Source organism: Cebus imitator, unplaced genomic scaffold, assembly GCF_001604975.1.
Source record: "Cebus imitator isolate Cc_AM_T3 unplaced genomic scaffold, Cebus_imitator-1.0 Scaffold107, whole genome shotgun sequence".
NCBI classification, from domain to species: Eukaryota; Metazoa; Chordata; class Mammalia; order Primates; family Cebidae; genus Cebus; species Cebus imitator.
The window spans coordinates 5,669,939-5,693,404 of record NW_016107422.1 but is presented as its reverse complement, the minus strand read 5'-3'; the positions used below and the strand labels follow the sequence as shown (position 1 = coordinate 5,693,404).

Genomic DNA, 23,466 nt, shown 5'->3' with positions numbered 1-23,466 from the left:
AAAAAAAAAAAAAAGTAAATTGCACAATTCCCCATCATCTCCTAGGATGACCGCTTCCATCCGTGCTTTGGACTAGGCATCCTGCTAAGTGCTTTCTACACGTCATGTCAGTTAATTCTTATAGACACCTTGTGAACCAGCCAACATTGTACCCATGCTTTGGATGAGAACACTGAGGTGAAGTTACTCGCTCAAGGCCAAGTGGTTGCTGAGTGACCCAGTTGGTATTGAAGCCCACCCCTGGCATCTTGCATAGCACCCTTCGGGTGCTGCTCCTTTTCTGTCTCCATTTTGAACCCTTCCCACTGGCAGCTGTACTTGGGGATAGAAGGTCAAATAAATAAAAATGTATGTTTGGAGCTTATTGTGTGCAGGCCTTTTATATGGTTTGATGCTGAAATTATAATGTCTGTATTTCCTGAATTTCTACCTCTAGTCATAATAAGAGTTTTGTTTTGTTTTTTTTTTTCCAGTATGTTTTAAGTAGAGTTTTGTTTTTTTGATTTTCTCTTTTATGGCGACAGTTTCTATAGCTGAAGTTGGTTCTCGGTGAGCATACATGGTAAACTAGATGTATTTTGTTAAGGATATTTTTTCAAGTAATAGGATGTTAATATAGCTTCAAGTGAAAATTAGGTAGGCATATATTCTTTCCTAGAGGAGTTTGGGATTCTGTCTTCTTACCTTAAAGAATATCTTGGGTCAGGTGCGGTGGCTCATGCCTGTAATCCCAACACTTTGGGAGGCCGAGGCAGGTGGATCACCTGAGGTCAGGAGTTTAAACCAGCCTGGCCAACATGGTGAAACTTCATCTCTACTAAATACAAACAAAAATTAGCTGGGCATGGTGGCAGGTGACTGTAATCTTAGCTACTCAGGAAGCTGAGGCAGGACTATTGCTTGAACCTGGGATGGGGAGGTTGCAGTGAGCTGTTGCACTCCCGCCTGGGCAGCAAGAGCAAAACTCCGTCTCAAAAAAGAGAAAGAGTGTGTGTGTGTGTGTGTGTGTATCTTGATGCCTTAAACAAAAACATTTCTGGACACTGTCTTCTTCCACATCGAGTCTTTAAAAACTAACATATTCATTCCTTGTTTTTTCTATAAAAAATGCAATAAAAACACAGTCATAAGAACCACAAGCTTCTATGGAAGCCCAGGTCTGGTCAGGACTGGAAACTCACTCAGTGCAGGCGTGAAACGTCTCAGCTGTGCAGGGCCACGGTGGCTGCAGGAAGTCGAACCTTGCGGGCTCAGTACTTTAATTTGTGTTAGTTATCTCATTTATTTTATCTATAAAAACATAGAGGCTTGTTCTTGAGCAGGAAAAACAAATCACTTGGTATCCAGTGCCTGGTGTGCTTTCGGAGTGAGCATGCCTCTTCGGGCCTCGTGCTCTGACACTGCTTTCTTGTAGAATGACAAGGTAGGTTCTTTTTCAGTTTCCCAAACACATTTTTAAAGCTGCTGCATGGAAATCATTTCATGGCCAATGTAGTTGGGAGTAATGAATTCAGCCGTACTAGGTGGTAAGTATGTTGCTACAAAGGAATGGAATATTTAGCAGGTGAATCTGTTAAAATAGGGTTGATTTGTCTGTTCACAAGATTTTCTAGAGAACCTCACGTAATGCATGATTAGGAGAGACAGAGCAGAGTTGTTGCTGTGAAGAGCTGATGTGCGTTTTCTGTTTCCAGTGGACCTTCTGGGGCTGCTGAAGTGGCGCTCCAACACCAGCCTGCTGCAGCAGAACTTGAGGCAGCTGATGAAGGTCGATGGCGGTGAAGTCGTGAAGGTAACGTGGAGCCCAAAGGGACTTTTTGGGTCTTTTTTCTTGTTTTAATGTTTATTAACAGAAGTAGGCAGTATAGGATTCTAGTTATACTCCCTTTAAAAAATAGTGACGTACACCTCCAAGTGCACAGAGTGCTTCTTGGCTTCTGGTTTGGGGGACTGTCTGGGTTAACCCTGAAGGGGACTGGCTTTGCAATCAACCTCATTGTGGGTTCTGTGTCCTCTTCCCACAGGCCCTAACTGTAGGACTCACTACAGTTCGGTGGACTCTTTAGGCCTCTTTCCCCTTCCCTGAGCAGGGGATAACAGAGTGCCTTCTGCAGGGCCGTTGTGGAGCCTCGGGTCTTTTTACTGTCCTCGTGATCCTTGTTAGTGCCATCAGCGTTCTTACTAGCCCTGGCTTAGGACTCCCTGAGATCCTCTTTAAGTGACCAGGAGAGGTCTGAGGTGTGGTAGAAAGGTCACGACACTGAGCGGCTTGTCTGGGCCATTTTCTTCCCATGGGATGCTTTGCAGCAGTGTTGGGTATAATTATTTATTCAGGCCCTCGTGGTCTCAGCATCTTTATGAGGTAGGGCAGTCGGATTCCATGGCTTGACGTCCCTGGGAGCATTCAGCTTCTGGAATTCTTTATTCCTTGATTGTTTGTGGTTCTGATATTTTCTGTAGTATTGGACTCTTCTCTGCTCTCAGATACCACATTATCAGCTGGCACAACTTTTCCTTGTACGAGAGGAAGCGAATTTACATTTTTAGTCGGTTCTGGTTTTGGCCTTGGGATGATAAGAGGGTCACCAGCACGTGGTGTTCTGTAGGTGTAGACTCTTCAGCCAGGTCTGTGTGTTGCTGCCTCAGTTCCTCACCCTCCAGGAGAGGTGACTGCCGAAAGAGATGACTTTATCTCTGTAAAAATTAATTGCTTAAAATGGCCTTAATTAACCAGCAGTGTGCTTCACTTCAGTATAAATTAATTTAGTAGCACCAGTTTCCTGAATGCGTTGTATAACCGTTCAGACATATCCTCGCTAATCTTAAAATTTTAATCATCTTCTCCGTCCTGGTCTTCTCCCAATGGCTTGGACAATGTTAATCGCATTTTAAACTTCCCTGCTTTCTATAAATGCCCTAATTCAGATGGAAACTAGGTGATGAATAAGTGAACGTAGTTGAGAAGAACAAAGTTAATGAAATTCTGTCGTCTTTCATTTTCAAGTCCCTGTATCATATTAGGAATTAGTTGTATTTCTGTTCACCAGTTGCCACGGTTATGTAGAATTATCTTGTCCTGTCATTCCCCTCATCTCATATATTCTCACATTTGATTATTCAACCTTGGACATGGCCTTTACACCTCTCCCTTCTTCCTGCAAGTGCTGGAAACACCCAAGCCTGGGTGGCCTGTCTAGCTCTTATCTACCTTGTGTAATTTTGTGCTTTTTCTCTGCCGGCGTGTCTGACATGCACCGTGAACCTAGAGAGCTGAATTGACTTGTTTGAGGCCGCAGGGCTGTTAATGGCCAGCCAGGACTTCAGGAATTCCCGGCTGCATGGGGCTCCTTTTGCACTGTTTTTTTTGTTTGTTTGTTTTTTTGTTTTTTTTTTGTTTTTTTTTTTTTTTTTCGGTTGGGGGGAATAGTTTTGCTCTTTGTTGCCCAGGCTGAACTTGGCAGAATGCAATGTCTGCCTCCTGGGTTCAAGCAATTCTCCTGTCTCAGCCATCCAAGTAGCTGGGATTACAGGTGTCCACCACCCAACCTGGCTAATTTTTGTATTTTTAGTAGAGACGGGGTTTTACCATGTTACCCAGGCTGATCTTAAACTCCTAACCACAGGTGATCTGCCCGCCTCCGCCTCCCAATGTGTTGAGATTACAGGCGTGAGCCCCCGCACCCGGCCCTCCTTTTGTACTGTTTAGGGATGCTGATAGATTATGGGTTTGGTTCCATTTACTCAAGACCTCTCTTCTGCATATTGATGACTAATAGTAGAGAGATGGCATTGCTTGATGGATTGAGGAAGGTATTTCTGTATTTAGCAAAAGATATGCTGTCCAATTGGATGGAAATTGGAAACGGTGGCTTTGGTCCCCTTGAACGTGGTCTTAGAGAAAGGGTGGGGTGCCAAGCGAAGCCCTTTCACGACTCTGTGTGAGGGCTGTCCTTCAGGTGCCTGCCCCTGCTTCACTGAAGCTCTGCAGCCCAATACCCGCAGCTCCGTCTCCCTATGGTTCTGTTTCTGTGCCACTGACCATGTCCTGTGTCTGGGTGGGACCAGGTGGTCTACTTCAGGGACTTTACCTGAACCATGACAAGCCAGGTCCTGGTCCCTGGGAGTGTGTTGGCAGGGGAACATTAGGCTGTTAGCAGATGGCATCAAGTTTTGACCTTTGCAGGAATCTACAACCTGAAAATGATGGAAAATGATACAAAAGTAACAAATAGGAGTTGATCAAGGCGTTGATATCCAGCATTCCTTTTGGTCAGGCTGGTTTTGTTTGCCACTGTTTGTATGTGACATTTTCTGGTATAAAGTAGGGAGTGGCTGGCACAGCCATGTACAGAGACGATTTTACTCGCTAAAGGGTTTCAGAGCTCATGCTGGGCATGGGAGGACATCCTTTCTCCCGAAGGAGACTGGCGAGGCTCTTGCTGCTGCTGCTGCTGCGGTTCCATGGCACTCCTTTGCGAGCAGGGGTCTGTGGTTTGGCTCTTTCGTCTTGGGTCTATAGCAGTTTGATATCCGCCATGCGGTCTGGAGGGCCCCCTGGGTGTTGGGAACAGGCTGCACAGTCCAGGAGGAATCTGAACAAAACACCAGACTCAGCCTTTCTTGGTATGCAGTCACCTCACCCATTTCCTTTTTTTTTTTTTTTTTCTGTTTTATTGAAGATATGATTCACATACCATAAAACTCATCCTTTTACTCCAAAGACTGTAGTGTCTTCACAGAGTTTACAACTATTACCACCGTCTGAATTTCAGAACACTTTGATCACCCCAAAAGAAATCCCATAGCTGTTAACAGTCACTTCCTGTTCTCCCTATAACCACTAATCTGCTTCCTGTCTCTATGGATTTACCTGTTCTGGATATTTTACGTACATTGGATCATATGCTATGTGGTCTTCTGCGTCTGGCTTCTCTCACTTAGCATGTCTTCGAGGGTTATCCATGTTGTCGCGGGTGTCAGCGCTTCTCGCCCTTTTACGGCTGAATAACATTCCATCGCATGGAGAGACCGTAGATTGTCTTTCCACTCGTTACTTGACTCGCATTTGTATTGATTCTACTTTTCTGGAGATGATGAATAATATTTGTATACAAGTTATTTTGAGGACATATGTTTCCTTTCGTTTGGAGATATGGCTAGGAATGAAACTGTTGAGTCATATGGTAAATCTGTGTTTAACTTTTTGAGGAATCATCAAGCTGTTTTCCAGAGCCATTGCACAATGGTGCATTTCTACCAGCAATGTACAAGGGCGACAGTTTCCCTGCGTTCTTGCTCACATTTATTATTATTCATCTTTTAAATTTAGCCCTCATGGTGGGTGTGAAGGGCTATCTCCCGATGGTTTCCCATTGCATCTCCCTAGTGAGTAATGATGCTAGATCAGTACTTCATCATGTTTATGGCCAGTATTTTGTTGCATGGCATTCTACCTCTTCTTGACCTTCTCTGCTAATATGGATCATGACTTCCAACACAGCCATCTTCAGTCCATCCTACGTTTCCTTCAGGGGAGGATGGTGTGGGACCTGAAGCCGACTTTTTTGTGTGACATGCCCTTTGAAGTCTCTTAACTTTTTTTGTAATCACATGTACGATGCTTTGTCCTTCTTTGCAACAGTATTTATTTGGTAAGTTTCAGTCAACTGTAACTGTAATGTCAGCGTTGCTATTGAATAAAGTCAGCACCTTCGGGTCTCAAAACTGGGGTGCTGCTATGTCCTCCAGTTTCAGAATCACCATCCTCTTCCGTGTCCGGACATCCCAGTTGGTATAAGGTCCTTTCTTCCACTCAGCTGGGTCCTGTCCCTGTGTGGCTTCTGCCCATTCACTAATTGAAGTCCTGTACCCAGTGGCAGAATGAGTCAGATGCATCTTCCCAGAGTTGCCATTCAGCTCTTTGTCACCCGCCTGATGAAAACCAGGCGGAGGGTTGGAAAGGCCCCCTGGGGGAAGCAGTAGGCCGTCTGCTTGCTTTGACCCTCTCCATTTAATGCTGGTGGCATTTCTTTGTTCTGAATTCACTCATCCAGAATTTCTGTCTTGTGCATCTAGTGGCTGAAAAAGATCCCAGAATGGCTTTGTAGGTAGTGTTGGGGCAAGGTGGGTGTGTGGAGTACTACAGAGATGACAGTTATTCCAGTGTGTGTGAGGAATCTGGAGGGCTCACATTGTCACCCGACCTTTTGTGTCTATGCAGTTCCTTCAGGACACGTTGGATGCCCTCTTCAACATCATGATGGAGAATTCGGAGAGTGAGACTTTTGATACGTTAGTCTTCGATGCTCTGGTAAGAGAGCTTAACTTCTCATGTGTTTGGATGACACAGTTCTTTTCATGCTGCAGCCTTTGACGCTGGGGGAGAGGCTTCGTCACCTTGAACACATTTTCAGTTGTAAAACCAATCAATTGGGGTGGCAGATTTTTTTTTATTTTTTAAATGTGAAACTGTAGTTAGACAGATGTCATTTCTAGGATGAGAAGAGGTAAACTGGCCACAAACTTCTATCTGAAAATGTTATGGTTCATTTCCTAACACAGGGGTGCAAATGGTTCTGATGAAGAATATAAAATGGCTTACATTATGTTGCTAATGAAAATGTTACTGATTAATTTGACAGGTATTTATCATTGGACTGATTGCTGATAGAAAATTTCAGCATTTTAATCCTGTTTTGGAAACATACATTAAGAAACACTTCAGTGCAACATTAGCCTACACGTAAGTTTCTGCTTTGTTTTAAAACCAATACTTCTTTTTTGTGTGTGTGTATTTGTATTATTTAGAGTCTTTTTCATGTACTTTTATCTATGACTGTGTATTTACCCCCACTCAAAACTCTGAGTTTACTGGGATAATTTTTACCCCAGTATTGTTTTCCTCTTAACATACCTAAAAACCTTGTTGAAAGAGATATGTGATAAATCATCCTAATATTCTGGAATAAATGCTTGTTCTCCCGCACACCTTCCATTTATCTTTGAGATCTTCGGTGTATGTTCGATGAAACTGAAATATAGATGCGGAGTGTCTGACACCGTGGCTTCCCCGCGAGCCTTGATGAATGGATAAATGCGTGTGTTCCTATGTTGAGGAGATTGGTTGTTTAGTGTGAATTAGATGCAGTTTTGTACTTTGCGGCGTATCTCCTTGCTCTTTAAAGAGCACCTTCCCTTGTCTTTTACAAGCTTCAGCTGCCACTGTCTTGGATTCCTTCTGCCCATCCCTCTGCCTGTCTGTGCCCCAGAGGTCTAGGAAGACCCGAGAGGCTGTGCATGGTGCCTGGGCCAGCTGAGCAGCACGCCTGGTAAATGCACAGCAGACCCCTGGAGTCTGGAGTCAGGGTGCTTGGGCTTGCTGTGCAGCTCTGTCCCTCAAGGCTCTGTGATCTTGGGCTAGTTACTTAACCTCTCTGAGCTTCAGCCTTCTTGTCTTTAATCAGAGCATGACTGTAGGCCTGTGTGAGAATTTTAATAAGTTATTACATGTAGAGTACTTGGACTAATCCCTGGCACTTAGAAAACACTGAGCAATTATCGGGTTTCATTATTATTAGATTTATTGTGGTGAGTTACCAACTCTTTTATGGTAGGACTTATTGACATTTATTCAAACTTTTTATTGTGTGAGTTACAGTAAAACAAAGATTTACATAATTTCTTTAAGAACAACCCACTTAGAATCATTAGAAAGGATTCTCTTTAGTGAGTCAATTTAGTGAAAACTCCCTTCTGTGTCTTCAACATGCCTTGAAAAAACCTGCTTTTCCTCCCTATGTGCAGTCATGAACTCAGGTCGGGGGATGCTGGCCCCCTGAAGCCAGCTGTTAATATACCCCTCCTGCGCCTGGATTCTTTCATGCCTGCTTCGAGTGCGTGCTTACTGCGAGGCGGTGGGTGGAGCTGCAGGAAGGCTAAGAGCTGTGAGATCCCCTAGCCAGCGGAACAAGCTGTGACAAGTTCTTTGCACTTGCTTGCTATGCTTGCTAATAAACGTTTGTTTAAAACGTGTTGTGTGCCGAGTGGAGGTGCCCGGTATGTGGGCGTGTCCACTAGCTCCTTAAAGACCATGGAGAGGTTGCATTGCAGGGCACTTCCTGGCTTTCGTGACCAAAACATGAGTGTGTGGGAAAGTGGCCTGCGGACTGCCCCAAATGTAGCGTGGCCTCTGTGTGCATTTTCAGAATTCTGCCTCTTGACTGAAATGGGATCAAACAGCTCTTCTCAGATTAGGCTTTGTGCTTTAATTTCAGAAAAGGAGACGGTGAATCAGCTTACCACACCACAGCCACATCTCTTCATTGGTGCCAGCCTTACCATGCTGTGCTGTTGGGGAAAGGGTGACGCAGCCATTGTCATAGGTGGAGAAGGAAACGTGGGAGATTTTAAGAGTTTCCTAGTGAAACAAAAAGTACTGTTTTTATTTTCATGCTGTGATGGGACTGAGATAAGAATAGCATCCTGTCGGCTGGGCGTGGGAGGCTGAGGCAGGTGGATCCCTTGAGGCCAGGAGTTGGAGACCAGGCTGGTCAACATGGCAAAACCTGGTCTCTACTAAAATTAAAAAAATTAACTGGGTGTGGTGGTGTGCACCTGTAATCCTAGCTACTTGGGAGGCTGAGGCAGGAGAATCGCTTGAACCTGGGAGGCAGAGGTTGCAGTAAGCTGAGATCACACCACTACATTCCAGCCTGGGCAGAGTGAGACTCCATCTCAAAACAAACAAACAAAAAAAGCTTTTTATTGTGATGTGTTGGTAAAATAGTTGCTTTTAGCTCATCTGTAGTTGCAGCGAAGGTTGCTCTTCTGAGTGCCCTATTCCATAACCTCAGCGAGCAGTCCGGCCTTGACTGGCTTACAACTTAACTAGACATGCTGTCAGTACCCCAGCAGATTGCTTTTATGAATATATAAGTCTTTCGTGTGGCTTTTAAAAAGCCGCAGTGAATCTTTCATAAGATGTTGGTGACTGGAGGAGTTTGGTTGGTGGGTATCCTTCCTGGTTGTCTTGCTGACTGCACGCATGGTGCCAGTTTTTGGAGAGCTGTAGTGTAGCTCAGTACATTAAAACATGAGAGCGTGGTGTTGTTCATGCAGTTGTTCTTTCATTATGTGTAAGCTGTTGCTTGAGGGTCATCCTTACCAGCAAGGACTCTTATTTTATGAATCAGTAGTGGTCGAAAGTGTAGAAGTGTGGATGGAAGTAAAAATGACATATCTTCACTACTGCCTCTATCATTTAAAAATAGCACATGCTCAATGGGAAAATAATTAATTTCATACTACCAAAATGTTATAGTGCAGAAGAGAAAAGTTCTCTGTATGTAATGCTATGTATCGGAGATAACTACTGTACCAGCATTTCTCTCTGTTTATATTAACATTCTTATTAAGATGATGACTAGTATGTCTGCGTATTTTACAAAATAGCGTTGTTATTTTTGCTTACTTAAAATTTAAACACCTTTTAAAATTGTTGAAATTTGCGTACAACAAAATGCTCACTTCATTTTGTTCGGACAGTTTTGTACACCCTGGAACCACTGCCCAAAACAAGATACAAAACATTGCCATTCCCCAGAAAAATCCCTCTCACCCTGTCTGAGCCCATCCCACCCCCAGACAAGCAGCCACCCTGTGCTTTCTGGATGAATGTGTTTTGCCTGTTCTCACACTTTACCCCAGTGGGATCAGGCACTCTTTTGTGTCCGGCTTCTTCCCTTCCACATAATTCTTTTGAGATTCACCCATGTTGCTTTGTGTATCTTGCTGTATTTTATTGCACGAATATTTCATGATTTGTTTAGCCATTCTCTTGTTGATGGATACATGAAGTGTTTCTAGGTTTTGGCTGTTCTGAGCAAGGCAGCTGTGAGTATTCTTGTCCATGTCTTTGGTGAAGTTTGTTTTCATTTCCCTTGGATAGACACCGAGGGGTAGAATTCCCAGGCTAAAGGACACGTGTAGACTTTTCTTTGTAAGAAATTGCCAGACAGTTCTCCAAAGGGACTGTACCATTTCGCATTCCCACCAGCAATCTGTGAATGTTCCTATTGCTCTGTATCCTCATCAACATTTAATATTGTCTGACTTTATTTGCCATTTGTGAAGTGCCTGTTCAAATATCTTTTTTATCTTATATTTTGTTGTCTCTTTATTATTGATGTGTATGGAAAGTCTGTGTATGTGTGTTTATACCCATAAATGTGTGTATATTTTTTGTCAAACATGATTTTTGAATGTTTTCTTCGTGCTTCTGTTTATCCCTTTTTTTAATGAAGTCTTTTGATGAGCAGAAATGTTTAGTTTTCTTGAAGCCTAAACTGTCATTTAAAAAAAACAGAGATTTTAATTTTGTGGCTAAATAATCTTTGCCTAGTCTAAGGTCTTAACAATGCCTGCACTGTCTGATGTCACAGCATGTGTCTTGTGTGGCTATTTAAATGAAATTAAACTGAACATTGACCTCTACAGTTGCACTAGATGTGTTTCAAGTGCCCGGTTACCACATGTACTGAGCCACGTTGGACAGCTCAGACATTGGTTTCCATCACAGCAGAAAGTTCTGCTGAGCACCACTGTTTCTGAAGCTTTATGCTTTTGACAGAATTCAACATCTGTTTATGATAAAACCTCTTGGCAAACTAGGAATAGATGGGAAGTCCCTTGATCTGATAAAGCTCATCTAAGAAAAGTCATAGCTAACCTTACACATAATGCTGAAACATAGGAAGCTTTTCCTGTAAGTTCAGAAACAGATGTGGATGTCTCTTCTCACCATATCTATTATTCTGCCGGAAGTAGTAGAAATAATTGAGGGTATAACAGTTGGAAAGAAAAACTGTATTTCACACAGTGTGATTTTGTATATTAAAAACCCTTCTGAATCTATTTTATAATTTATTTGAAAATAAAATGAAACATAAAAGGAAACTTCAATTGTATATATTATTGAGAGAGGGAATTAAAAGTACAGTAGAATTATAGTATGGTACAGTACAGTACAAGTTACTGTATTATGAAAAAGTCATAGATAGGTTGAACACAGTGGCTCGTGCCTGTAATCTCAGCGCTTTGGGAGGCTGAAGCAGGTAGATCACTTGAGGCCAGGAGTTGGAGATCAGCCTGACCAACATGGTGAAACTCAGTCTCTACTAAAAATACAAAAATTAGCTAGGTATGGTGGCAGGCACCTGTAATCTCAGCTACTTGGGAGGCTGAGGCAAGAGAATCGCTTGAACCTAGGAGGCAGAGGTTGCAGTGAGCTGAGATCATGCCACTGCACGCCAGCCTGAGTGACAGAATGAGAATCTGTCTCAAAAAATAATAATAAATCAAATAATGAATAAATTTGCTGATAGATGACTGAAAATTGCAAAATTTGCTAAGAGAAATGTAAAAAGAAGTAAATAATTTGATATATATACCATGTTCATGTATTGAAAAATAAAATATTGCTTGAATGTTTATTTCAAATTATAGTTTGAACACAGTCTCAATGAAAATCCTATATGATTTTGTGAAAAAAAATTGACTAATTTGAAAATTTATACTTTGAAAATATCTAAAATACCAAAGTAATATTTTAGAAGATCAAGATTTCAAGACTTATTATTAAACATCAGTAACCAAGATAGGATGGTATTGGCATAAGGACAGACAAAAAGATCAGAGGCAGAGAATATCAAATACAGAACAGATTCATAATAAACCTTCTATTTTATAACTGCTATTTTCTTTTAACAGCGTAATGACAAAACTGGCCCTTTTTTTTTTTTTTTTTTTTTTTTTATTTTTTTTTTTTTTTTTTTTTTTTTTTTACAACAGTGATGAGGGATTCTCTCCCTCTGGTGCACACCTTTTGTACTGAACTGCTGTGCAGTATTTCATTATAGGGACATATCATCATTTATTGAACCAGCTCTCAAAGGTTGGACATTTGCAATGTTATATATTTTCCTAGGTAGATCATTCGGCAGTGAACATCATTTGATTCATCTGTAATTGTTTCTGTAGGACAGATTACTAGAGTTGGAATTTCTAGTGTCAGAGGATTTGAATAACCTTAATTGTAATAGATATAACCAATAGATATTGTAATACATATTGCTACTTCACCCTCTAAAAAAGTTTTATGCTCAGCTGGGTGCCGTGGCTCGTGCCTGTAATCCCGGCACTTTGGGAGGGTGAGGTGGGTGGACCATGAGGTCAGGAGTTCAAGACCAGCCTGGCCAATGGGTGAAACCTCATCTCTACTAAAAATACAAAAATCAGCTGGGTGTGGTGGCTAGTCCTAGCTGCTCAGAAGGCTGAGACAGGAGAATCGCTTGAACCTGAGAGGTGGAGGTTGCAATGAGCTGAGATTGCACCACTGCACTCCAGCTTGGGCAACAGAGCAAGACTCCATTTAAAAAGAAAAAAAAGTTTTATGTTCATTTATCTAACAGCAGTGTTAGGATACCCCAAAGTTTGTATGTACTAGTCAGAAATTTTATTTATGTTAATTTTTATGTATTATTAATGAAGTGATTCATTTCATATTTCCAGATTTCTAAAAATTAACCTTCTAAGCTTTTCACATTCCCTAAAACTTTGAGTAGGTCTATTATCATTTGAACTTTCTGGCTATTTGAATTACAGTAAAGTAAAAATAGTTTAATGCTTTTCCCTTCATCTTTACCACGGAATTAATAAAACCTATCTTTGAATTAAACACTGAAAATAGTTATGAAGCCATGAATTAAAATTAAGCTTCCAATATATAGTTTATTTATACCAACTGTCTGTAATTACTTCTGTAGTAGGATGAAAAATTTAAAAATAATTTTAATTTCTGTGCATTCTGAATTGTGTAAATTTTTTTTTATCATGGAAAACTTATAAATGTTTTTATATTAGGATGCTACTTGGCTTTAGATCCCAATTTATAAATAAATAATCTAAATGTAGTAGTCATTATGCTTTTAAAACTAAACGTTTTGGGGGCATCTTATTAGGAAATGTAAAAAATATTTTAAAATCATGTGTCCGTTGATACTATTCTTATATATTGCTTATACTTTTTTTTATAAGGATTTTTACAATATTTAGTAAAATTTAAGACTGCTTCCTATTTGAAAAACTATTTGTAAAATTTTAATTTTCAGTGTAAGAACTCTAGTTTTAGAAAATCAACTAAAATGAATAAAAGTGTTTGAGATGCTTTTCAGTAACAAATGCTGTTTCATGCCTTTTACAAAAATTGTTGTAAAATACACATAACATAAAATTTACCTAATCGTCTTATTTTATTTTGTTATTATTTTTTGAGACAAGGTTTCACTCTTGTCGCCCAGTCTGGAGTGCAGTAGCACGATCTCGGTTCACTGCAACCTGTGCTTCCTGCACTCAGGTGATTCTCCTGCCTCAGCCTCCCGAGTAGTTAGGACTACAGGCATATGCTATTCTATCTGGCTAATTTTTGTGTTTTTTGTAGAGGCGGGGTTTTGCCTTGTTGTCCAGGCTGGTCTCCAACTCCTGAGCTGAAGTGATCCTCCTGCCTTGGCCTCCCAAAGTGCTGGCATTCCAGGTGTGAGCAACCACACCTGGCCCTACCTAAGTGCAGTGTTTAAAGTACAGCGCTGAGAAGATCATCGCCACTGTCCGTCAGAGGATGTTTTTGGTGTCACGCCTTTTTGAAAATCTTTTTTGTGTCTCTGTTGTGCTATAATGAAAATCTCTTCGATTTGATTGTTTAACCTTGGGGAAGCTAGTGTTTTGTCTAAGTCCTGGATCCCTCCTCCATTAAATGGGATAATACCGCCTCATAGTGTTGCTGTAAAGGTTAAATTAGATAATGCATTTCACCTGCTTACAACAACATCTACACTTCAAAAGTGCTTCTTAAAATGCTCCGCCTTGACTCTCAGAGGGATATTTTGTGGGCACATTTACTGATTAGGAAATGTTTTACAGGCCTGGTGAGGTGGCTCACACCTGTAATCCTTTGGGAGGCTGAGTGGGGTGGATTGCCTGAGTTCAGGAGCTCAAGACCAGCCTGGGCAAACAGTAAAACCCTGTCTCTACTAAAATACAAGAAATTAGCCAGGCAAGGCAGTGTGCACCTGTAATCCCACCTACTTGGGAGGCTGAGACAGGAGAATCGCTTAAACCTGGGAGGCAGAGGTTGCAGTGAGCCAAGATTGAGCCATTGTACTCCAACATGGGTGACAGAGTGAGACTCTGTCTCAAAAAGAAAAAAAAAAAAACGTTTTACAGATATTTATATACTGATAGATGGAAATCAAATAAAAGTAACGTACTTATGTATTTCCTTAGCAGTTAAGATTTGAGATATTGTATTTCCTGAACTTACTTGTGCATACTTGCATTGTGAATAGGAAGCTGACGAAAGTGTTGAAGAACTACGTGGACAATGCTGAGAAGCCGGGAGTCAATGAGCAGCTGTACAAAGCCATGAAAGCACTGGAGTCCATCTTCAAGTTCATCGTGCGCTCCAGGATCCTGTTCAATCAGTATGTACCTGCCCGCTGTGCTGGCTCTCTCAGAGGACTGGCAGGAAATCCTTCACTTCTTCCTTTCCCCTTCTCTCGTCCCCTTATTCCTTCCTCCCTTCTTCCCGCTTTTCCCCCCTTGCTTTCTGGGCTGAGAGAGCACTAGCTGGTAGCGATCCTGGGTTGGGCTGCCCACTCTTTTCTTACCCGCGTGGGTCCACGCAGGTGCTGAGTGGGAGCCTCGTTCCTGGTCTAAGATGTGTGCCTGTGCGTCAAGTCTGGGCTTCTGGAAGCATTCATGATGGCTCGGTTGCATTCCTGGGTGTCTTTATATCTTTATATACAGGATATCTTTATTTGGCTAAAAGCCCCAAAAGAGCAAATAAAAGTAAACAACAATGAAAAGGCGAAACCAAGTGACATTGCCTCACCTGCACAGACTCTGGGATTTCTTCCTCCTCTTTTCCTTGGTAGAGTGATGCTTCATTTCTGGAGAAGTCTTACTATATAGGATATTTCCATGAGAAAGGATACTCAGGTGATTTAGCCTAGTGACATTTTCCACACACTATGTGGATGAACTTATGAATTACTTTTTAGCCTTACAGTAAATCGAGGGGCTAAAGGGGAACAAAAAGAATATAAATGTATTTATTACCATTGAACTGTACATTTAAAAATGGTAAAGATGGTGAATTACATATGTATATTTTACCTCAATAAAATAAAAATATAAATTGGGATATTTATGGCTTAATTTATAGAGAGCTTTAATATTGTACAGTTACAGATGCAGGTTGAGGCTGTGCTAAAATGAAAGGACTTTCTAAGTTGGCCCACGTCTCTTCACTGTATGATTCAAAGGATGTGAAAAGCAAGCGTATTGAGGGTGGGGTGTGGAATTTCACTCCCTCGGCCTGCTTTTTTGGGGAGTGGCTACTTTGTGGGTTACCTGCCATGAGTGACGTTGACGGATGTTGGTGGTTCTACATTGCCATTGTTCTTGTAGTCAGTTCCACACACAGATGGGATTTATGAACCTGTGTCCCTCTGAAGTAGAGAATACATTTGCCTTTGAAGAGCATGGTGCTCTTGTAAACAGTCAGTGAAAATCAGGAATTGTAAATGTGGGCCCACATCAGTGCCTTCCTGTTTCTTCTTCACTGTATTTCCATTTGTCGGAAGCAGTTCTGTCCAGAAGGACCCAGCAGAAGGGGGAAGAATTCAGAATCTAACCGCATGTTTACCATAATAGAAATAAGGACAAAGCAACACGTTAGTGACTGTGTTGACCTATTAAAGTCATAAGCAGGATGGTAGCCACCAGCGATGTGTTACTGGTCAGAGACTGGAGTGTGTTTGTGTTCACTCTGGGTGCCCATGATTAAGACCGCAGTCCTTGTGCTGCCATTTTTCATACAGACGGCACGTTTCAGGGCATCCTGGTTTTATCCTTGACTTAGATACTAAAGGCACACCCTTTATCTTGCTTATTATGGATATGCATGACCTTTGGTGGGGACTGAAGCTTTCTCTCAAGGGTCTGAGTTGTCAGTTATTTTCTCATTGTTAGGGTGAAACACAGCATGGTAAGCTAGGTTATGTGTTCTTGTATTCCAATTCTATTTTAGTATGAAAATGAACTTCCTGCCACCCTCTGCCTTGCTTTTGTGTTTTCCCTCACTGATTTTTACATCTCTGATTTCACTAAACCAAAGTACTAGGCTAGGAGGATGAACTTGAAAGGTGGTACAGAGTTTGTCGTGTTTTATTTGAAAAATGTTAATCTTGTGCAGTTTGTGATCAATATGGCATTGACTCAGGTGTTTGATGATCTGCATATTCTCTCCAGATACACTGCTGACTTTCCCCTTCATTCAGAGGTTTGTAATTAAAAGGATTGTGCATTGATAATCACGGTGTTTCTACTACCATAGTAAATGCTGTAGTCTTTTACACAATAATGCGGCTTTAGAAAAGATTGAGTTACCCAGGTAGACCAGTAGAAAATTATTTCTCTGCCTCTTTCTTTAATCTCTTTCAATTTCAAAATACAAATGGCACAAAATCTTAGCTCTATGGTCCATAATTTTTTTTTAGTTTGATCAATCTAACAGTGCTAGGAATATGATTGGCTGCATGTAATAGAAAAACCCCATTTATGTGACTTAACCATATGAAGGTCTCTTTGTTTTAAAATTACATAGCATGGGGACTGGAGGAAGAGTTCCAAGTTCATGTGCTGCCTGAGGACTCAGTGTCTTAATGTCCATGGCTCCTTTTATCTCTCCAGGGCACCATCCTTAGAGGTCCCTTTATCTCCTAATCCTAAAATGGCTCCTGCCCCTCCCAGCATCAGCTCTGCTTTCCAGGTGGAGGAGAGGGGAAGACAAAGGGGAAACAGCTTTCCCCCTTCCCTAGAAAGTGTTGTATGCTGTCATCTTATTTGCCAGAACCATGTCATATCACCACCCTACCTGCAAGGAGGCTAGAAAGGATTTTTAGATGGGCTTATTGATGCTTTTTACAAAACCAGAGTGATTTTAGTAAAGGAGTTAGGGAGAAGTAGATAACGGCTGGGCAATTAACATTCCCATCCTGGTACCTTCAACCCAGAAGGCCTGTTCCCTGAGAGCTCCCCGAACTCATTCTGAGATACTAAATCCTACTTAACTAGGCTTTGCAGAGTCTTTCTTCCCCATTAGCTTGGGAGTCAATCTCTGAGTCTTCTGTCACCAGTATCTCTTTGGCTTTAAGTACCTCTTTAGGCCCTAAGTGATCCACTGACATGGTTTAGTCCTACCGGGTTACCTAGAAATGGACTGAAATACTCAGCTGATCCTCGCGTTTGAGACAGGAAGTGTCTGTGCTAGAGTCCTCTGAATGCTTGCATTCTGGTGCCCAGCAACATGGCACAGACCATGATCCTTCTGCTGCCTGTATCCTGGTGTGGACCAGCAGGAGCCCAGGCGTGGTCACAAACTGAGTTTCTTTGCTGGGATAACTTGTTTGTCAGAAGAGTTGAGACTGTTGAGGACACAGAGTGGTCACAAGACAAGTTGTAGCCATTGCTACAACGCAGTGAAGCTCCCTAAGCCTCTAAGGCCATTGTCTGGGCATTCCTGACTTTAGCTAACCAAGCACTGCAGTGATTCTGGAGATACTGACGCTGCTGCTGCTGCTCCTGATAATAATGATGATGATGATGATTTGAGACAGGACCTCCCTCTGTCACTCAGGCTAGAGTGCTGTGATGCAGCATAGGTCACTGCAGCCTCAAACCCCTGGGCTCAAGCCAGCCTCCTGCCTTAGTCTCCCAAGTAGCTAGGACTATGGGCAGACGCCAGCACGCCTGGCTAATTGTTTCTGGAGACATGGTCACGCTCTGTTGCCCAGGGTGGTCTCAAACTCATGGCCTGAGGCGATCCTTCTGCTGTGGTCTCCCAAGCCTCTGGGATTCCAGGCGTGAGCCCCTGTACCCCACTGATTCTGGGGATGTTGGTACTCATGTTCCTTCTCTCCCTCCCTCTTTTCCTCCCTTCTTAGCTTCTTCCTTTAAGTAGCCTATACAAGGACTCATTGCTTCCTTCTTTCCTCTCTCCTTCCCTCCTTTTTTCTATCCTTTGTCCCTTCCTTCCTTCCATAAATACTTAATGAGCATTTGAGCCCCACGTGTATCCCCAGATTTTCATAGTTTGACTTTAATTTTTTCTCTGAATGTTTCCTGAATGTGGATCCTGGCTGCCTACCCTGATTCCTGAGGGGATAGAAGGACATAACATTCTTCGCGATGTGGAACACCTAGCCACATTGTGCAGAGACAACAAATACTTCTTCAATTCAAATCTGTATTCTGAAATGACTGGGAAGCTATTTCGTAGATTCTGCGAGAGGAAAAAAACCCATGCCCTTAGCATCTTGGACAGTCTTGGCAGACGTCTTCTAGTAATCCCTCCCCTTCTCCCCTCACCCCAGCTCCCGATCATCCCACCACAACATGTCAGTTGCTGCCTCATCTGTGCCACCACAGGTCTGAATTGTAGATGAAATCATTTTCTTAGCTCGTATAGGCTACTTAAAGGAAAAAGAGCCCCACGTCCCACGCAGATGTCTAGGACGTTTGATTCGTGACAAGCTCCAGGCGTGTCTCCTGTGTGGTGCTGTCAGAGGTGGGGAATAAACCAAGCTAGGACTCTCATCTTCTTACCTGCAGCACTTTGTTACCTTGAGAGAAAAACAATTGTGCTCACAGCTGGAATTCATGAGTGTGCTTTCCTTTTTGCAGTTGGGATAAACTTTTGAGATCTTATTTTTCTTTTGCTTTCAAAATGGTCTGCTGTGTTTTCCTATAATGCAATAGCTTTGTTAACTTCCAGAATAATTGACAGTAATTATTCTTCCAAAGAACAAGGAGGTGAAACTTTGGAGGTGAAGATATTGAAGCTTATATTGTTAACTTACTATCTTGCTTGCTGTGCAATCTCATATTTTTTGTTTTGTTTAGAAAGCTCATTTTGTTTTGAAATGAGAACAGCAGTTTAAAAGCTGTGGCCCAAGACATTTGGTTCCTGGGGAACCCACTGAAAGATTCCTGACAGCCAGGAGCACTTCTCCACTGGTTTTTGTTTGTGTTTTCTGTGTGGGCAGATCACATTAACTAGAAAGCCAGAAAACAGATATCCTGCATCAGACCTTCAGAATCAAATTACTGAATCTAGTTAACCTGCCTCTTTTTCTGGGTTTCCTGTGCTTTGTAGAGTTTTTGCCTGTCATCTGGTGTTAGCTTTGTAAATAATTAGTTATTGATCATGAATAAGTTGGAGAGACCTTCTTGCTATCATTCCCTGGGTGGCAAAATAGAATGAAGCTAATAGACAAAGATCCTGTCATTCCTTGTTAATTAATGAATGCTTGTTTAAGCAAAGAAAGGAATGAGCAGTTCTTATTCATCTGTTTATTTATCTGTATGTTTGTGAGTTGCTTTTTTTCTCAGTTTTTTAATCCACGTCAGGGTGGATCAAAAAAGTGGCTCTTCTTGGTTTATATGAGAAAACAAAAAGGGAAGATTCTAGAGACTTCCACAGTGATCTTTTGCTACAGAAAGATGCTTCAAAAGGATCACTGCAAAATGCTAACAACCATTTGTATGTTCTAAACATGTCGGTTGGCACAAGAGTAATGTTTTACATTTTTATTCATGAGAGGTTCTGGTAGAGTTTAAAAAATGTTAAAGATTCACTAATTATGATTTATAGATTTTGAAGCTGTCTTATTGGGGGCATATAGCTTTGTAATCGTGATGTCTTTCTTGTGGATTTATTCCTTAATCAATATGAAAAGTTTCTCTTAATCTTTTGGATAGCGTTTGCATGGAATGCCTATTTCCATTCTTTCATTTTCATACTTTCTGTGTCTTTATACTTAAAGGTGTGCTGCCTCTTATTAGCAACATATAGTTGTATTTTTCTTTCATCCAGTCTGACAGTCTTCCTAATCGAGCATTTTATCCATGTATATATAATGTAATTAAGTAATACGTTAGATTTATATCTATTATTTTTGCATTAATTTTCCCTTCCCCATCTGTATTATGTTCCCCTTTTCCTCCTTTTTTGCCTTCTTTTATACCAGTTACACTTTTAAAAATAATCCCATTTTCTGATTTCTTAACATATTAGTTGAATATTCTTTTAGTGTTAATTTTAACAATTATTCTAGAGATGGTAAGATGCAAGTTGCACTTACTCTAGAGTATTTCAAATGGTTACTCTCACCAATTCACTAATAATGCTAGATGTGGCTAAAAAAATAACACACTGAAACTGCCATTTTCTCTCCCCTGTTTTATGTTATTATTGTCTGCATTTCAATTCTACATGTTTTATACTCCCTAAGACATTGCCGTTATTTGATACAGTTAATATTCATTTGATGGGTTTTACATTTGTAACTGGTTTTCATCCTTCAATTTCACTTTTCCTTTAAGATCATCTTCTTTCTGTCCAGAGAACTCCCTGTATTATTTCTTTCAGTCTTGGCCAGTTATGGGGCTCTGTTTGTATGAAAATGATTTATTTCTTCTTTGTGTTTGAAAGATATTTTCACTCACTATAGAATTCTACATTGGCAGTTATTTTCTTCCTCCATTCTCTTTTGGTTTTCTTCATTTATAGTAAGGCATTAGCTTTCAGACTTACTGTTACATCTTTGAATGTAAATGGTATCTTTGTCTCTCTTGCTGCTCTTAGTTTGTCCCCTTTTCTGTGGTTATTGACAGTCTTACTATGGGTTGCATAGGATTGTTTCTGCTTTTTATTTATCCTGTATTGAATTTTTGGATTGATACCTTTGATCAGTTTTGGAAGATTTGTGGCCATTGTCTGTTCTAATGGCCCATTATCTTGCACCTTTCTCCTGGCACTTCAATTGCATGTATATTAGATCTCAATATGCCTGCACATCCCTGGCCCTCTTTTCTCTATTCTCTTCCTTGGTACTTCTGTTTAGTTATTTTTCTGTGGATTGTCTTCCATTTTACTATTACTGTCTCCTGCTATGTCTACTCTCTATTTTCTTAATCCATATAATAAATTTTGAATTTTAGAGAGTATATTTTGTAGTTTAAAATTTCTATTTCATTTTTTCATAGATTCATTTCACTACTGAAATTTTTCTCTTATTTTTCATGTTTTTATCTTATTTTCTCTGTTCTTAAATATGATGTTATAGTTGTTTTGATGCTCTTGGAAAGTGTAATATCTAGATTATCTGTGGGGCTGTTTCTATTCTCTTCTCCCTCTTTCACTTGGACTGTGGTCTGGTATTCTGCTGAGTTTAGTAATTTTTGTTTGAAGTCAAGACTTTGTATGTAAAACTGTAGAAGCTTCAGATGATTTGATCTTCTTCCAGAGATAATTCATCCTGCCTTCTCCTAGACAGATAAAGTGGGGTTGACCACCTTATTTTAATCCGAGTCTGTGCTCAGTCAAGGCTACATTGTACCCTTAGTATGCCTCAGTCTACATTTAATATGCCTCTGGCTTTCTAGGACTTTTATCCGAGAGTTGGCTCTGTTACCTGGGGACTCTCTTCCTGGCATTTTCTAAACTCTAGTCATTTTCTTTAATGACTGATACAAATTCCACTTTGCTTTATAGAGGTTTTCATTTCAGTTTTTAGTCTTCTACCCCATACAGCTCTAGGAATTACAAATGTCCTGAGGGGAAAAATGATTGCATGCTTGACGCCTCCCCAAGGGTTGCACCAGTCTACCGAATGTTCTCCACGTCACCTGCAAACAGAAGGTTGTAACTCCATAATTTTAATTATTTGGCACATCATTTAAGCAAACCTCATTTGAAAACCCTTATTTACAAAACAGGTCCACTAGGTTGCAATTTCCCATTTTACACAGAATTTGTTGCTTTACAGTGGAACTCATTTAAATATCAGACTACCTCTAGGGTAATTAATTATCGCTTAGCTTACAAAATTTTCCATTGTACACAAGTTTTCAGGTATAGTGTATTTTTAATTAGGCAGCAAACTAATATTAATAAACTCTGTATTAATAAAACATCTGAATCACAAGATTTAAAAATGCAAATGTGTTGCTTTTTAATAACAGCAACCTGAAGGAACTGCTAATAAATAATTTACATACGAGACTTATTTTCAATTAGTAACACATTAGCATACATGTAACCAATGCACAACTTCCTTATTACCTGTTTATTGAGTATGCCCTGCCTCTTGAGTACTTTTCAGTTACTACTGATGCTGAAATGAAGGCATTTGTATAGCACCATTACTTTGAAATAAAAAGTAAAATTACTCTTATAATATCATTTTAAGGGATTAGACGATCATGGTAAATTTAGGCAATTGAGTGTCTTGTTGATTTTCAATTTGTAACATAATGGATTTAAAAACACTGATAGCAATAGCCTGGCAGCTCACACCTGTAGTCCCAGCAATTTGGGAGGTAGAGGCAGGCGGATTGCCTGAGGTCAGGAGTTGCAGACCAGCCTGGCCAACATGGTCAGACTTTGTCTCTACTAAAATACAAAAATTAGCCAGGCATGATGGTGGGCACCTGTAATCTCAGCTACTTGGGAGGTTGAGGCAGAAGAATTGCTTGAACCCAGGAGGCAGAGGTTGCAGTGAGCCGAGATCATGCCACTGCACTCCAGCCTGGGTGACAAGAGTGAGACTCTGTCACAAAAATAAATAAATAAAAAGTAATAAAAATCAAAACACTGGTAGAAAACACAACAGAATCTTAATAGTGTAATTTTTTGGGGTAGAAATAAATCTGAATTTCCCCATCCTCTTTCCCTCCTTCTCTTCCTCTGCTCCTTCCTCCCTCCCTTTCTGTATATTGTCTGTGTTTTTTAGATTTATAAGATATAGTATGTTACAATGAGAAACGCATTGAGTAGTAGCATTAAGAGTCAGCCTCTGTATGTGGAGGCAGGCCGCCTTGGCTGAGCAGTCTGCATGAATCTCACTGCCAGGTTACCTTCCTTGGTTCATGGATATTGAGGATGTGGTCTCTCATTCTAACTTGTCATCCAGGTGACTCCTTTTATGGGCTATAGATGTGGATTCAAAAGATGTTGAAGCGTTTCTGCCAGGCCCCCACAGTTCTGTGTGTTTCTTTGCAGACTTTATGAAAACAAAGGAGAGGCTGACTTCGTGGAATCTTTGCTGCAGCTCTTCAGGTCCATCAACGACATGGTGAGCAGCATGTCAGACCAGACCGTCCGGGTGAAGGTGAGTGCTGCCCACTGCTAAGGAGGACTTCTCTTTCTTTTCTTCCTTCATTACCTTTTCTGGTGGTAGGTATTTGGATTACAGTTAACTAACTTGCCTGAGGTACAATAGTTGTTCATGTCAGAGATCTCAATTTGATTTCAAGAGCTGTGCTTTTTTTTTTTTTTTTTTTTTTTTT

General features: G+C 40.9%; 1 protein-coding gene across 1 annotated transcript in view; it reads left to right on the top strand.

Annotated features, from left to right (window-relative positions):
* DOCK1 (dedicator of cytokinesis 1) overlaps window positions 1-23,466 on the top strand; it is a 541,550-nt gene that overhangs the window by 124,887 nt on the left and 393,197 nt on the right. The window contains 5 exon segments of the mRNA XM_017537892.2: window positions 1,695-1,792; window positions 6,221-6,310; window positions 6,642-6,742; window positions 14,400-14,534; window positions 23,180-23,288. Coding sequence (XP_017393381.1) covers window positions 1,695-1,792; window positions 6,221-6,310; window positions 6,642-6,742; window positions 14,400-14,534; window positions 23,180-23,288 — 533 coding nt within the window.